This window comes from Acomys minous, assembly GCF_964271855.1.
Source record: "Acomys minous genome assembly, chromosome: 11".
Taxonomy (NCBI): domain Eukaryota; kingdom Metazoa; phylum Chordata; class Mammalia; order Rodentia; family Muridae; genus Acomys; species Acomys minous.
The window spans coordinates 6824107-6838355 of NC_140492.1; the positions used below are offsets into that span (position 1 = coordinate 6824107).

At 44.3% G+C, this 14249-nt stretch overlaps 1 protein-coding gene across 7 annotated transcripts in view; it reads right to left on the reverse strand.

Annotated features, from left to right (window-relative positions):
- The window catches only part of SON (SON DNA and RNA binding protein), a 33498-nt gene extending 19378 nt beyond the window's left edge, over window positions 1-14120 (reverse strand). For all 7 annotated transcript variants that reach the window (XM_084801851.1, XM_084801852.1, XM_084801854.1 and 4 more), the window contains exons 1-3: window positions 13963-14120; window positions 9653-9819; window positions 672-6602 (exon numbers count right to left, since the gene is read on the reverse strand). In XM_084801851.1, the coding sequence (XP_084657977.1) occupies window positions 672-6602; window positions 9653-9819; window positions 13963-14039 (6175 nt within the window). In that variant the 5' untranslated portion in view covers window positions 14040-14120. The remainder of the gene's footprint in view (window positions 1-671; window positions 6603-9652; window positions 9820-13962) is intronic.
- Between the last annotated feature and the right edge of the window lie 129 nt (window positions 14121-14249).

The following is a 14249-nucleotide window of genomic DNA, read 5'->3' on the forward strand; positions in this document are numbered from 1 at the left end:
CCCTAACCAAAAATGCCCTATCTAGTGGGAATACGATAAATTACTCAGCAGGTAATCTTACTTCAAGTTTTAGCAAGAAAGAACATTTACTTTTAAAAACAGACTAGTAATTTTCACTTTACTGAAAAGGTTGGATCATTCATCCAGTTAACTCCCAGATACAAAGTTTCCTAACTTCAATACTTAAGGTATTTCTCAGAACAACCTCCCCTCCAACAATCCTAGATTGCCATCTTAACGTGTGTCAGCTAACATCAGGCATGGTGGCTCAGTCTGAAATCCCAGCTATCAGGAGACTGAGGAGAGAACACAGCCACTTCGGGCTGGCTGCACAATTAAGTTCCAGGCCAACACAGAGAACAGACTAATACTGTCAAAAACAAAACAATTACTAAGAGAACTCTGCTTTATTTGCAAAGCCAGTATGTTGAAATATGTGCAACACACAATCTGACTTGTAGTAAGACTTTTCCATCTATTTTCTTAAGGCAAAATAACAAGTATAGATCATATCAAGACTCTAACACACTCTCCACAGATCTTTTTAACCGTTTTAAGTGTACTTCCCCTTTACTCTAAACACAATCTAATGATCTCTGAAACAACTCAAAATACTTTTGACTCAAGATCATCAGAAATTAAGCTTAAATTATATGTAAAGCATGACTTACCCAAATCCGTTAGACGTTTGGGTGATCTGCCTCTTTCAGAAGACCTGGATCTTTTACGACGAATGGGGGATCTACTAAACCTTCTTCTCAGAGGTGTTCTTGATCTTCGTAATCTGACTGGTGATATACTGAAGCTTCGTCTTCTTACCACAGACCTTGATCTTCTCCGACGACTGGGGGTGCGGCTCCTGCGGCTGGGGGTGCGGCTCCTACGGCTGGGGGTACGGCTCCTGCGGCTGGGGGTACGGCTCCTGCGGCTGGGGGTACGGCTCCTGCGGCTGGGGGAAATGCTGAAACTCCTCCTTCTACCAACAGATCTAGACCTTCTCCGACGACTAGGCGTGTGACTCCTACTCCGTCGACTTGGGGTTCGACTCCGAGCACGAGCTGTTTTCCGGTTGTCTCGGGAGCTTGATCTTTTCCTTTTTCTTTCCCTGGACTTGGATCTATGCTTTGGAGATCTTTTGCGCTTCTCTTTTGATACAGACCGTCTTCCTCTAGACTTAGACCTTGATCTGCTACTCCTCCTCCTGCGTCGTGACCGTGACCGTGAACGTGTTTGAGAACGATGAGACTTGGACTTAGATGATCTTTTCCTTGCTCTAGAACGAGACTCACTGGTTCGCTTGCGTGACTTATGTTCAGAAGACTTGGAACGCTTACTCCGAGACCTTAATGAAGAGTCCCTTTTCTTCTCTTTCTCACCTTTGTCACGGTTTTTATTTTTCTTGCTTTTTTCATGTGTGTCCTTAACTTTGACAAAAATTTCATAATCATCCTTTTCCTCTGAAGATGACTCTGAAGCTCTTTCTGGTATGCTAATTACAACTGGACTGGCAGCTGATTTGTCACGTTCAACTTCACTAGCAAGTAAAGGTCCTTCAATGCCAGCTCTAAGGCTTGTAAGACGTTCCATGTCCTTAGGAAGCAATGGTCTCACTAAGTCAGCTTCATTAATTTCATCAATGCTGGCAGAATATCCTGAGTCAGGAACTATTTCCTTATTGGGAGGAGGTGCTTCTGTATCATCACCGCTTGCTTTAGGGCTAAGAGCAGCTGCTACTGTTTGGTCAGTCTCTTTTATAGGTGCTGAGTCTTCTGTGTCCTTACAAACATTAGTTGACAGTAAAAGAGGATGAATGTCTTTAGCAGGCAAAGGCCCCTCTATGTCGGCTTCACTGCCACCACTGGGGCTGGTGGAAATCACCATGTCATGTTCAGTATCTTGAGTAGTTACAGATACTTCAACATCATATTTACTATCTAAACTGGGAGCAGATACTGTGACAAATTGCAACCCCTTACTAGTTCCCACTGTATCTGTTTCCAGAACAAGCTGAGAAGATAGGCTTCTTCCTACATCAGCTTCACTAACAGCAGGACAGGTGTCCAATTCTGTGACTTCCTTAGTCACACTAACAGGCAAACTGTTCTCTTCACTTGTTTCACCAACCGGACCAATGGCAGGAGTGCACCCTGTATTATGCTCTGTATCTTTAGCAATGAAATGACTGTTTATAGTAAGGTCCGTATTTCTATCATACTCATTTTCATACAGGTCACTTTTCAAGTGTCCGCCATCATGCGGCTCTTCACCAGGGTGCAACAGACTCTCCTGCATGCCAACCCCTGGGCCAAGGTTTTGATCACCAGAAAGTAAATTCATTCCTTTCAAAACATGTGATGACATAATACTAGACTCCACTATTACTGGTGAAGACTCTAAAGCCATCTCAGGTGGTATCATCTGAGTTTGCTCTGAGACTGTGACAGCAGGTTCCGAAATTGCCACAGTGGGTTCCTGGACAGGAACACATGGTTCTGAAACAATCATAACAGGCTGAAGGACTGATACTGCTGGTTCCAAGACAGGCACAGAAGGCTCCAGGGAAGAAACACCTGACACTGCAGTGGTGGCATACTCCGGGGCAGCCACAGCTGGAAGTTCCGGGGCAGCCACAGGAGGTTCTGAGACAGACAAGGAGGAAATTTCTGGAGCAGTCATGGCAGGAGGCTCTGTAGCAGCCACAACAGGAGGTTCTGGGACAGCCACAGTAGGGATTTCTGGGACAGCTGTTATGGGAGGTTCTGGGTCAGGTACAGCAGGATGTTCTGGGACAGCAACAGCAGGAGATTCTGTGGTTGTTATACTGGAAGGTGCTGGGGTAGGCATGGGTGGCAGCTCCAGACTGTTCTCTGCTGGCTGGGAAATAGTTACAGCTGGCTCCAAGAGGGACATAGATACCTCTGCAATGGCATGTCCTGATGGTCTCACAGAATCGTATGTTTCTGATGTCTCCAACATAACAGAAGGCTCTGATGTTAACACAGTTGGTTCAGCTGACATAGTAGTTTCAGAAACCATGTAAGTCACTGATCTCTCTGGAACCATTTCATGTTCGGCTACTACAGCAGACTCAATTGGTGTTGATATAACTGAAGACTCTGGCTCTCGTACAGTTTCTGGAACAGTCATAACAGCCTCTGCCGCTAACATTGAAGTCTCTGATTCTGACACTGAATAATTAGCAGACACTGCCAAAGGCTCTGAAATCTCACTTTGACTCACAAGAGGCTCAGGCTGTGGCACAGACTCTTCACTAGGTAATGTCATCTCTGTAGACCAAGTGTTGTCAGCTGTTAATGCTGACTGCTCAGTAGACAATGCTGACCCCTCTGGTGGTTCCTCAGGAGGCAATGGGGGTGTCATCGGTGGTTCCTCGGGTGGCAATGGTGGCATTGTTGGGGGCTCTTCAGGAGGCAAGGGTGGCACCATGTATGCCTCCGTATAGGAATCAGTGTAAGAGTCAGTGTAAGAATCAGCTGCCATAGACATCATTGAGCGATCAGTGTAAGATGACATCATTGATCGATCAGCTGCAGAGTACGATGACATCATAGACCGGTCAGCTGCAGAGTACGATGACATCATAGACCGGTCGGCACCCATGGACATCATAGATCGATCAGCCATGGGACTCATCATGGAGCGCTCATAAGCTGACATCATAGAGCGTTCATAAGCTGACATCATAGAACGCTCAGCCATAGGAGACATCATGGAGCGCTCATAGGCTGACATCATGGAGCGCTCATAGGCTGACATCATAGAGCGTTCAGCCATAGGGGACATCATAGAGCGTTCGTAAGACATCATAGAGCGCTCATAAGATGACATCATGGAACGTTCTGCAGCATAGGACATCATCATAGAACGTCTAGATGCTAACATCAAGGGTCTAGGTGCTAACCTGTATGGTCTAGGTGCTATTCTATAAGACCTTGGTGCTATTCTGTAGGGTCTGGGTGACATCCTGTAGGGATCAGGAGTTAGTCTGTAGGGATCATGGCCTAATCTATAAGGGTCCTGTCCTAACCTGTAAGCATCATGGCCTAACCTATATGGGTCATGGCCCAACCTATAGGGATCCTGAGCTAACCTGTAAGGATCCTGAGCTAGCCTATAGGGATCAGGAGATTTTGAACCCATCATAGCAGAATCCTGGGAACTAGATGCTAACATCTGGGCATCCATGGTGCCAGAAGCTAACATCTGAGCATCCATGGTGCCAGAAGCTAACATCTGAGAATCCATAGCACCAGATGCTAACATCTGGGAGTCCATGGAGCTGGTTGCTAACATCTGGGAGTCCATGGAGCTGGTTGCTAACATCTGGGAGTCCATAGAGCTAGTTGCTAACATCTGGGAGTCCATGGAGCTGGTTGCTAACATCTGGGAGTCCATAGAGCTGGTTGCTAACATCTGGGAGTCCATGGAGCTGGTTGCTAACATCTGGGAGTCCATGGAGCTGGTTGCTAACATCTGGGAGTCCATGGAGCTGGTTGCTAACATCTGGGAGTCCATGGAGCTGGTTGCTAACATCTGGGAGTCCATAGTGCTAGAGGCTAACATCTGGGAGTCCATGGTGCTAGAGGCTAACATCTGGGAATCCATGGTATTGGATGCTAACATCTGAGAATCCATGGTGTTGGATGCTAGCATCTGGGAGTCCATGCTGTTGGATGCTAACATATGGGTCTCCATGGTGTTAGAAGCTAACATATGGGATTCTTGGGCCATCAAGGGATCCACTCCTACTGTTACGGAAGTCTCCCCCACCAATGTAGTAGGCAGCTCCTGTGCTACCGTATTATAGGATTCCAGCGCTGTCGTCGAGGGCACCTCCAGGGACTGCGACACGGTCATCGTTGACAGCTCCGATGTTGTCACCACAGACTGAACAGAGATCTCCAGCGCCACAGTTGCCACAGGCTGCCCAGGCAACTCTGGCGCCCCAGGCTGCCCTGGTAACTCCAGCACCCCCGTTGCCAGGGGCTGCCCCAAAAGCTCCAGTGCTCCAGCTGCCCCAGACTGCCCCGAGAACTCCAGTGCCCCAGTTGCCATGAGCTGCCCAGGCAACTCCAGTGCCCCAGTTGCCACAGACTGCCCTGACAACTCCAGTGCCCTAGTTGCCGAAGGCAGCCCTGACAACTCTGGCACCCCAGTCACCGAAGGCTGCCCAGACAACTCCAGCGCTGTGGTTGCCACTGGCTGTCCTGGCAACTCCAGCACCATTGCTGCCTCCTGCTGCCCCAGCAACCCTGTTGCTGTTGTCACCTCAGGATGCCCAGGATGTTCCACCGCTGTCATCGCCACAGGCTGCTCGAACTCTGTCGTCGTCACAGGTTGTTCGGTCAACTCCATTGCCACTGTTACTGCAGGTTGCCCTGTTAACTCTATTGCTGCTGACACTGCAGGCACCCCTGGCAACTCCTGCGCCATCACAGGTGGCTCTGGTACCTCCTGTGGTGGCTCCAACCCCATGGATATTGCTGGAGGCCCTGGCAATTCCTGTGACAACTGTGACACTGATGTCACAGAGGGCCCCGGCAACTCAGGCACTACTGCCACAGGGGGCCCTGGCAACTCAGGCACTGGGGTAGAAAGGGGGCCTGACAACTCTGGCACTGGGGTGGCAGAGGGCCCAGGCAACTCCGGCACTGGAGTCACAGGGGGCCCCTGCAACTCCAGCATGGAGGTTGCAGGTGGCCCCAGCAACTCCAGGGCTGAGGCCACCGACGTCTCCTGCAGCTCCACCGCTGTGGTCTTAGGCAGCTCCAGTGACTCCTGAGGTCTTGTCAAGGATGAATCAGCAATCTCCGATGGTGCTTCTACAGGCTGCTCTGGCAATCTTTGCACGTCAGTTGTAGATGACTCTGGAAAATCCATTGTTGATGTGCTTGGTTCAGGGTGCACCTCAGTAGGTGTCTCTGATACTAACATGAGGGTTTCTGACGGCTCAAGCACTTTTGCTATGGGAAGCTCTACCAGCGTGGTCTTTGATATCTCTGGAGATGGAGTCTCCAAAGATTTCAGCACAGACTTCTGATACTCCACTGACACTGTTACAACGGGCTCAGGTGACTTCAGCACTGCTGTTGACATAGGCACTGGTGCTGCTGCAAAGGAATCCAGAATCTTTGTCATGGGTGAATCCAGCGTAACTGACACAGGCTGCTCAGACTGCTCTGAGATTACTGATGAAGATCCAACTGACAGTTCTGCAGTTTTTGTAGCCGGCGACTCCTGAACCTCCATTGATACTACTGGAGGCTCTAGCGCTGAGGGTGTTTCACTGGGCTCACACAAGCCAAATGCTCTTACAGGATGCTCCAGTGCCGGTGCTGAAGGTTCAGAATCAAACTTTAAAAAGGAATCAGATTCCAGATCAACATTCCCATCACGATGAGATTTCAGCTTGGACTCAGATTCCTCTGGTTGTCTTTTATATTTTTTTTCTTTTTCTTTCTTCTTTTTCTTCTTTTTATTTTTGTGCTTTTTGTGCTTCTTTGACTTTTTGGTGGGAACTTCATCAGTAGGATCTGTTTGTACAGATACACATCTACTTTTTCTGGAGGCCTCTTTCAAGTCTGAAAGTAATGAAAAATTGTCAGCCACTCCCCAAAACAGATTCATACAAATTACCAATATTTTGATTCACATATAGAAACCACAGTATAAGTTATCTTACTGTAAATAGAAATTTACAAAATAATCTACTGTCTACAAACCAGTAAACCCGAAGGCTTCCATTTTTCCAGTATATATACAACTGAAATGCACATCAAAATAAATTGTTGGTCTAACACAAAACTAGTTAAAACTAGTTTTAAAATTAGTTTAGTTATGTTTTAGGATAAGATATAGGCTCAATGGCAAAGTGTTTGCTTAGCATGTGTAGACCCCTGGGTTCAATTTTCACTCCTGGCATGAGGAAAAGAAAAATACGTTTCATTAAACTCTAAAGTCACTTTCCTTCAATGCCAGTGGGATGCCTCAGTGAGTCAAGTTACTTGCAGCCAAATTTAATGATCTGAGTTCAGTCCCCAGGACCCATGTAGTTTAAAAAACAAAACAAAACAAAAAAAAAACAAAAACCCAACTTCTACAAATTATATCTGATTTCCAACAAAGGCAGTCCACATACACATATTTTACATACATACATACATACATACATTACTAAATGCATGTCTACTCGCCCACATGTGGGCACAAAAACACAGTAATATTTTGAAAATTATTCTTTTCTTAGTATGGCACATTCCTTTAATCTCAGCATTCTGGAGGTAAAGACTGGCAGGTCTCGGTGAGTTCAAGGCCAGCTTGGTTTACAAAGTTCCAGGCCAGTCAGAATTACAAAGTGAGGCTCTGTCTCAAAAAAGCAACCCCCTCAACAAAAAACAAAAAACAAAGCCAAAAACTCTCTTTGTTCTCAAATTATAGCAAGTTATTGTAAAATTAATCAATGAATTTACTTTGTATTTAGTTGTTTCAATTCCTATTTTAAAAACAACAAAACATTATCATTATGGAGCTACTAAAAGATTAATGTAAAAAAAGGTACAACTGTCAAGTTATAGAAGATAATGTTCTCATTAAATAACTTCTTCTAATGTATTACTGCCCCCTCTTTACACAGGAAGTGCTGTGGCACTCACTCTAAAACAGAACCTAAATCAAACCATCACATGGTAGATGAGGGGCCTTGTCCAAATTACTGACATACTGCACAGGCCCTGGGTTTGATCTCTAGGAAAGCAGAACAGAAAGTATAGCAAGCGCACAGAACACAGTTCAGGTGACTGCTCTAAATAGTTAAGAATACCTCAATAAATGCAGTCATCAGCAGAGCCCAGGCTTTCTTTTACTTCACTGTCCATTCTGATAAAACCACACTTCCCTAAACACTCGGCAAATACAGCCCTAACATTTCAATTTGCCTATTTCAGATAAGATAGTTTACATTTTACCTTACAATCACATAGTAAAATTTACCCTACAGATTTTAAGTTTATAAATCTTAAGGAAATGACTAATCAAATATACTTGTGATTTCTACTACAGGAAAAAAAATACCAACACTAGACATCGTATCTAAAGAAAATTACCGGGAGGTGGTGGCGCACACCTTTAATCTCAGCACTCAGGAGGCAGAGGCAGGCGGATTGTTATGAGTTCAAGGTCAGCCTGGTCTACAAAGGCAGTCCAGGACAGCCAAGGCTACAGAGAAACCCTGTCTCGAAAAACCAAAAAAATAAAATAAAAATTATTTTCTATTGCTTATCTCACAAACAAGACTGCCACAGACATAATCTAAGCGAGACTAATTACATATCACATCTTATCAGAGAGAACCATATCACCTAACTCCTACCTACACTTTAAATTTTTATTTTTTGTGGTCAACCACAAATTCTTCATTTCTTTCTTTCTTTCTATTTTTTGGGGGGAGGAGTGGGGGGTTGAGACAGGGTTTTTCTGTGTAGCCTTGGCTGTCCTAGACTCATTTTGTAGACCAGGCTGGCCTCAAACGCAGAGATCCGCCTGCCTCTGCCTCCCAAGCGCTGGGATTAAAGGCGTGCACTACCACGCCTGACCAAATTCTTCATTTCTTAAGCACCCATTATTTAATCAATTCCAAAAAGGAAATACTACACAATGAATGACTGTGCTTCAATCTGCTTTGCACAAACAAGTCAACTTCTAAGCATGGGCCTTAAAACAAAATTTAAGGTGTTTTACAACCACTAAAGTTAGTTTAGGATATTGTAATTACAAAATTGACACTTAGAGGCCAGAACAATGTGTTGAAGAACTTGTACTGCTCCTACAAAGGAACCTGGTCATTTCTCAGCACCACTTGATGGCTCACAGCTGTCAGAAATCCCCAGTAGGGGGTCTAACACCTTCCCTTGCCTTCCTCAGGCACCAGCCATACACAAGCTACACATCATACACAACATTCATACAGGCAGAAATAAAAATTACAAAGGGAAAAAAGACATCAAGAGCTACTTTTTTCTTGATGGGGAGGCCCAGTGGCACTCAGAGGAAGGATAGCAGGCCATCAAGAAGAGACTTGATACCCTATGAGCATATACAGGAGGAGGAGGCCCCCCTCAGTCACAGTCATAGAGGAGGGGAATAGGGTGAAAGCGGGAGGGAGGGAGGAATGGGAGGATACAAGGGATAGGATAACAATTGAGATATAACATAAATGAATAAAAAAAGAAAAAGAAAAAAAAGGAGCTACTTCTTTTGTTGTTTTGTTTTTGGAGACAAGGCTTCTTTGTGTAACAGCTCTAGCTGTCCTGGAACACACAGAAATCTGCCTGCTTCTGCTTCCCAAGTATTGGGACTAAAGGCGTGCGCTGCCGCCGCCGCCACCGCCACCACCTGACTAAGAGCTACTTTTAAAAGAGCAGATATTTATACAAGCCTTCAAAAAAAGACATACACAGGAAAATCCTAGTAGTGAGTCACAACAGAGAAAATTCTTATTTTACCAATAAAGCAGGTAAGTGCTCCAATGTTCATGTTTCAGTAGAACTGGTGTGAAAGGAGTTCAACAAGTTCAACCTAAAAACAGTGCAATTAACATTAAAATTCTCAAAACTGACAGTTGTCTTCAACGTACCTGGCTTATACCGAAGCTCTGTATCTAAGACCCCGGAGAGGACCTCCTCTATCTTCTGCACTATCTCTTCATTTGGGAGGCTCCTTGTGGAGGCAGCTGGATCGCCCGCCTGGTTCCCTTCAATAGGTGTATTTGTTTCGCCATTCAGCTGGCCTTCACTCCTTCCACTTGACAAGAAAAATTTTCAAAGTTCATTAATGCCTTTATCATACTATGATAAATCAAAAATACAACAATAATGCAATTAACATAACTTTACATTATATTGCCCACATCTCACTTCAGATGTCCCTACTTTAGATGTCTGCCATTAGTAATTCCTCCTTAAAACTATACACTCAGAACACTTTCGCAGTTTTTTTTAGAACTGTGACAGTGAAAAAGAAAATCCTTAAAAATCAAAATTTATTTATTTATTTTTAAGTTTCTTGAGACAGGGTTTCTTTTTGTAAGAGCCCTGACTCTCCTGGACTTACTCTGTATACCAAGCTGGCCTCGGAATCCACAGAGATCCACCTGCCTCTGCCTAAGTGCTGGGATTAAAGGCGTGTGACACCACTGCCCCAGCAAAATCAAATTTCTAATAATTAAATTTCTAATAATTAAAGTAAGCCAGGCAGTGTACTTTAATCCCAGCACTTAAGAAGCAGGGCAGGAGGATCTCTGAGTTCAAGGCTAGCCTGGTCTAGAGATCAAGTCCAAAGGTAGTCAGGGCTACAGAGAAACTCTACCTCAGAAAGAAAGAAAGGAAAGAAGGAAGGAAGGAAGGAAGGAAGGAAGGAAGGAAGGAAAGAAAGAAAGAAAGAAAGAAAGAAAAGAGAAGAGAAGAGAGAGAGAAAGAAAGGAAGGAAGGAAAGGAAAGGAAGAGAGAAGGAGAAGAAACAGAAGAAGAAGAAGAAGAAGAAGAAGAAGAAGAAGAAGAAGAAGAAGAAGAAGAAGAAGACGACGACGACACAACTTAAATCTTTCAGTTACCTAAGTATCAATGAGCCAATTCACTAAAACAGAGGTCCCAGTGTTATGGGCACAGTGCGGCCACAATGAAGCCACACCTGTGCATTCATCACAAGGAATCAAGGCAAACACCAGGTAAAAAGGGTGCAGGTAGCCTCTCTTCAGGTTCAGATTGTGACTGAAATACTGTAAAATTTATAAAAGAATACTGCATCTAGTCATTTACGCCTTTTTTTTAAAAAAAAGTCTGCTAGCATACAATTTCTAGAACTCAAATTCACACAGCACAAGTGGCAATTCATTTATACTAGTAAAGCAGTGCCTTAACATATTTTCAGATCAAAGGGCCAGAAGAATATTACTGTAGATAAAAAAAGGTCATTCATATGAACATTTTTACTATTTTTGTGTAATCTTGCAAAAATTAAAACTCAGTTTTAATTAGAATTTTACTACCTGAACACTCAAAATTCCTACCTGCTAACAGTTTAACCAGAGAAACACCTTAGTGAGGACTGATTTTCTAATGCATCATCTTATTAGGCTAATAATAAATATAAGTACTGACTTGTGCTACTTTCTGTTGTTTTGTTTTTAAGACAAAGGCCTCACTCACTATGTAGCCTGGCTGATCTTGAACTCAGAGATCTGCCCACCTTGGCCTAATTTCTAGGACTAAAGTAAAGGCATGCACCACCATACATGGCCTGCAATGTATTTTTAAAAACCATGTAATTTTACCAAAACTCTATAATCAGGACTATTACTATTTTCATAAACAGAGGGAAACTATATACAAAAAGTGTACCTCAGTCATCTGAACATTAGTCTTACCACCTATATGATGAATACATGAGCAAATGGGGACAAAGCAGCTCACTGAAGTGGCAAATTTTAAAAAAAGAAATGTTTTAGAGTGATTGTGTCCTACAGCATGTTGTTTTTTCTAATGCTCTCTTCAGACTTTATTTATATATTTTATTCTGGTCTTTTGACAGGATTTCTCTGTGTGTAGCTCTAGCTATCCTGGAACTTTGTAGATCAGGCTGGCCTCAAACTCAAGAGAGATCTTCCTGCCTCTGCCTCCCAAGTGCTGGAATTATTTGTTCTTGTTTGTTTGTTTTGGTTTTTTAGAGACAGTGTTTCTCTGTGTAACCTTGGCCGTCCTGGACTCACTTTGTAGACCAGGCTGGCCTAGAATTCACAGCGATCCACCTGCCTCTGCTGGGATTAAAGGCATGCGCCACTGCTGCCTGGCTTCTTTACAGACTTTATAAACAAGTATTTTATACTTTTTCTAAGCATACATACTTACCATGTTTTTTGTTTTGTTTTTTGAGACAGGGTCTCTGCATTCTGCCTGGCCTAGAACTTACTATTGTAGACCAACTAACTCACAGGGATTTTCCTGCCTCTGCCTCCTGAGCACTAGGATTAAGGTGTGTTCTACCCATTAAGGGCTGGGTATTGTGGCGTTTCAGCCACTGTGAGGTAGAGGCTCAATAAATAAATCTCAATAAATAAATAAAGTCTATAAAAATGTTTTCTCTTAAAGCTATCAGGATGTTAATTACAATTACTGAAAAGCAACTAAAATTTCAACCTACTTTGCTGTCCAACAATGTACCCTAAAAAGGAATTTATGTAGCTATGAAAAGTGTTCAAATTATGTAGACTTCAAGGACAAATCTGTTCCTAGTATATTATATCTAAAACACAATACAAAATGATCACATTAGAAGACGTGTTACTGGGCGTGGTGGTGCACACCTGTAATCCCAGCACTCAGGAGGCAGAGGCGGGTGAGCTCTGAGTTTGAGGCCAGCCTGGTCTACAGAGCTAGTTCCAGGCCAGCTAGGGCTACACAAAGAAACGTGTATAGAAACAGCCCCCTTCAAAAAAAAAAGTAAATACAATTAGTATATGAAAACGCTGAAAGTTCAGGAGGGTGGTGCTGATAGCATTGGGATTTAATCCCAGCAGAGGCAAGCACATCCTTTTCAGTTCAAAGTCAGCCGATTTACATAGTGAGAATCTGTCTCAAAACAAAATTACAAGAGTTTTCAGGAAATATTATTATATTCCCTTAGTTTATGTTTCATCTCATTAAAAAAAAATACCTGCCAATGTTTCAAAATGTTAAAATCCAACTGTGGTTAGAAAAAACCATCTGTGATCCACCCATCAGCAAGAGGCCAGATTCAGCAACATGACAAGGTTGTAAGCCTTGACCTTAGAAACTGTCCAAAAGAAAACAAAAAACAAACAAAAGCAAAAGAAAACAAAAAACACTGTATCCTTTTAAAAAATTAAAATTCCAGCAATAAAGTATTGCACCAATAAGCCTGAATAGTTTGGGCACGTTATTTACAACTGCTTATCAGCTGATTCTCTAGCTCTCTGTCCTCAACTTACACCATTCACTAAAACACTTTACCTTGAAATATTTACTTTTTAAATTCTCTTTTCCTAATCTTATTTTAAAGAAATTGTCGATTTGTAGAAAAAAAAAACAACAACACTTAACATAACCCACACTATTGCCCGTAAACAACTCTGAAAATCTCTTTCACTTGAAATTCTGGGAACCAAGGCTGATCTCTTCAGTCTACTAGCAGTGACAAAAACAGCTCGACGTTCTTCAAAACCATCCATCAAGTCGGGGTAGCAAGAAAAATACAGATCTACACACGTAGTCCACTTTCTGCTTAATAAAACTGGGCAACCACAAGTTTCAAAGGCCACTTCTATCCTCCTGTCGAGTATTTTCTCTTTTGTGTCTTATATTGAACTGGGGTGCTTTAAGTTTACAACTGTTAAAAAGAGCGCACAGGGCACTAACTGGGGCCCGAATAGTCTAATTAAGAGACTCGGGTCGCCAAGCGGTCTGAAGCGTACAGTAATAAAGAAGTTTGAAGATTACCCAAGAAACGGCCGTTGGAGACCCTTTCCGGCCCTAGACACCGGCCGGCGAAATGCGCGGAGGCGGGGAGGGGGAGGGGAGAGGCGGCGGCGGCGGCGGCGGAGGAGGAGCTGGGGAAGGAACTAGGCCCGTCCCTGGTGGACACTGGGCCTCCGAGAAGCTGAAGGGTAGGGGGTGCACAGGCCACAGAAAGGGGGACGCCTTAACTCCAAGAAAAGAAACGGCGTGTGCGGACGCCGCGGAAGGAGCGATCTTTCTCGAAAGGAACGGACGGAGGATCGGGGGGATGGCCCGGAAAATGGATCCCAGGCCCAGGCGGGGCCGTAGCGGGGCCCGAGCCGAGAAACGACGGCGTCTCGGTGAAAGATGCCACGGAAAGATAGACGAGGCCCTAACAGCCCGCGAGGAGCAGAAAGGTCTGGGAAGCGTTTACCTGGAAAGCTCCTGTTGTATCTCCCGGAATTTACTGACCACGAAAGACCTGAAAACCTGCTCGATGTCGGCCGCCATGGCGTCCGCTCCGTTCTCTCAACTCCTCCTCGCTAGTCCTCCAGGCTCCCAGCATGCCTCGGGAGGAGGCGCAGCGGCCAATTCCTTTTATCCGGTTCCTTATTGGCTCGCGGGGGAGCGTCCGCACGGGCTCGCTCCACCCACGAGCCAATCAGCGAGCACCGCCCCGCTCTCCTCCGCTGTTTCTGAGCCGCCCGGGTAGAGGTGCTG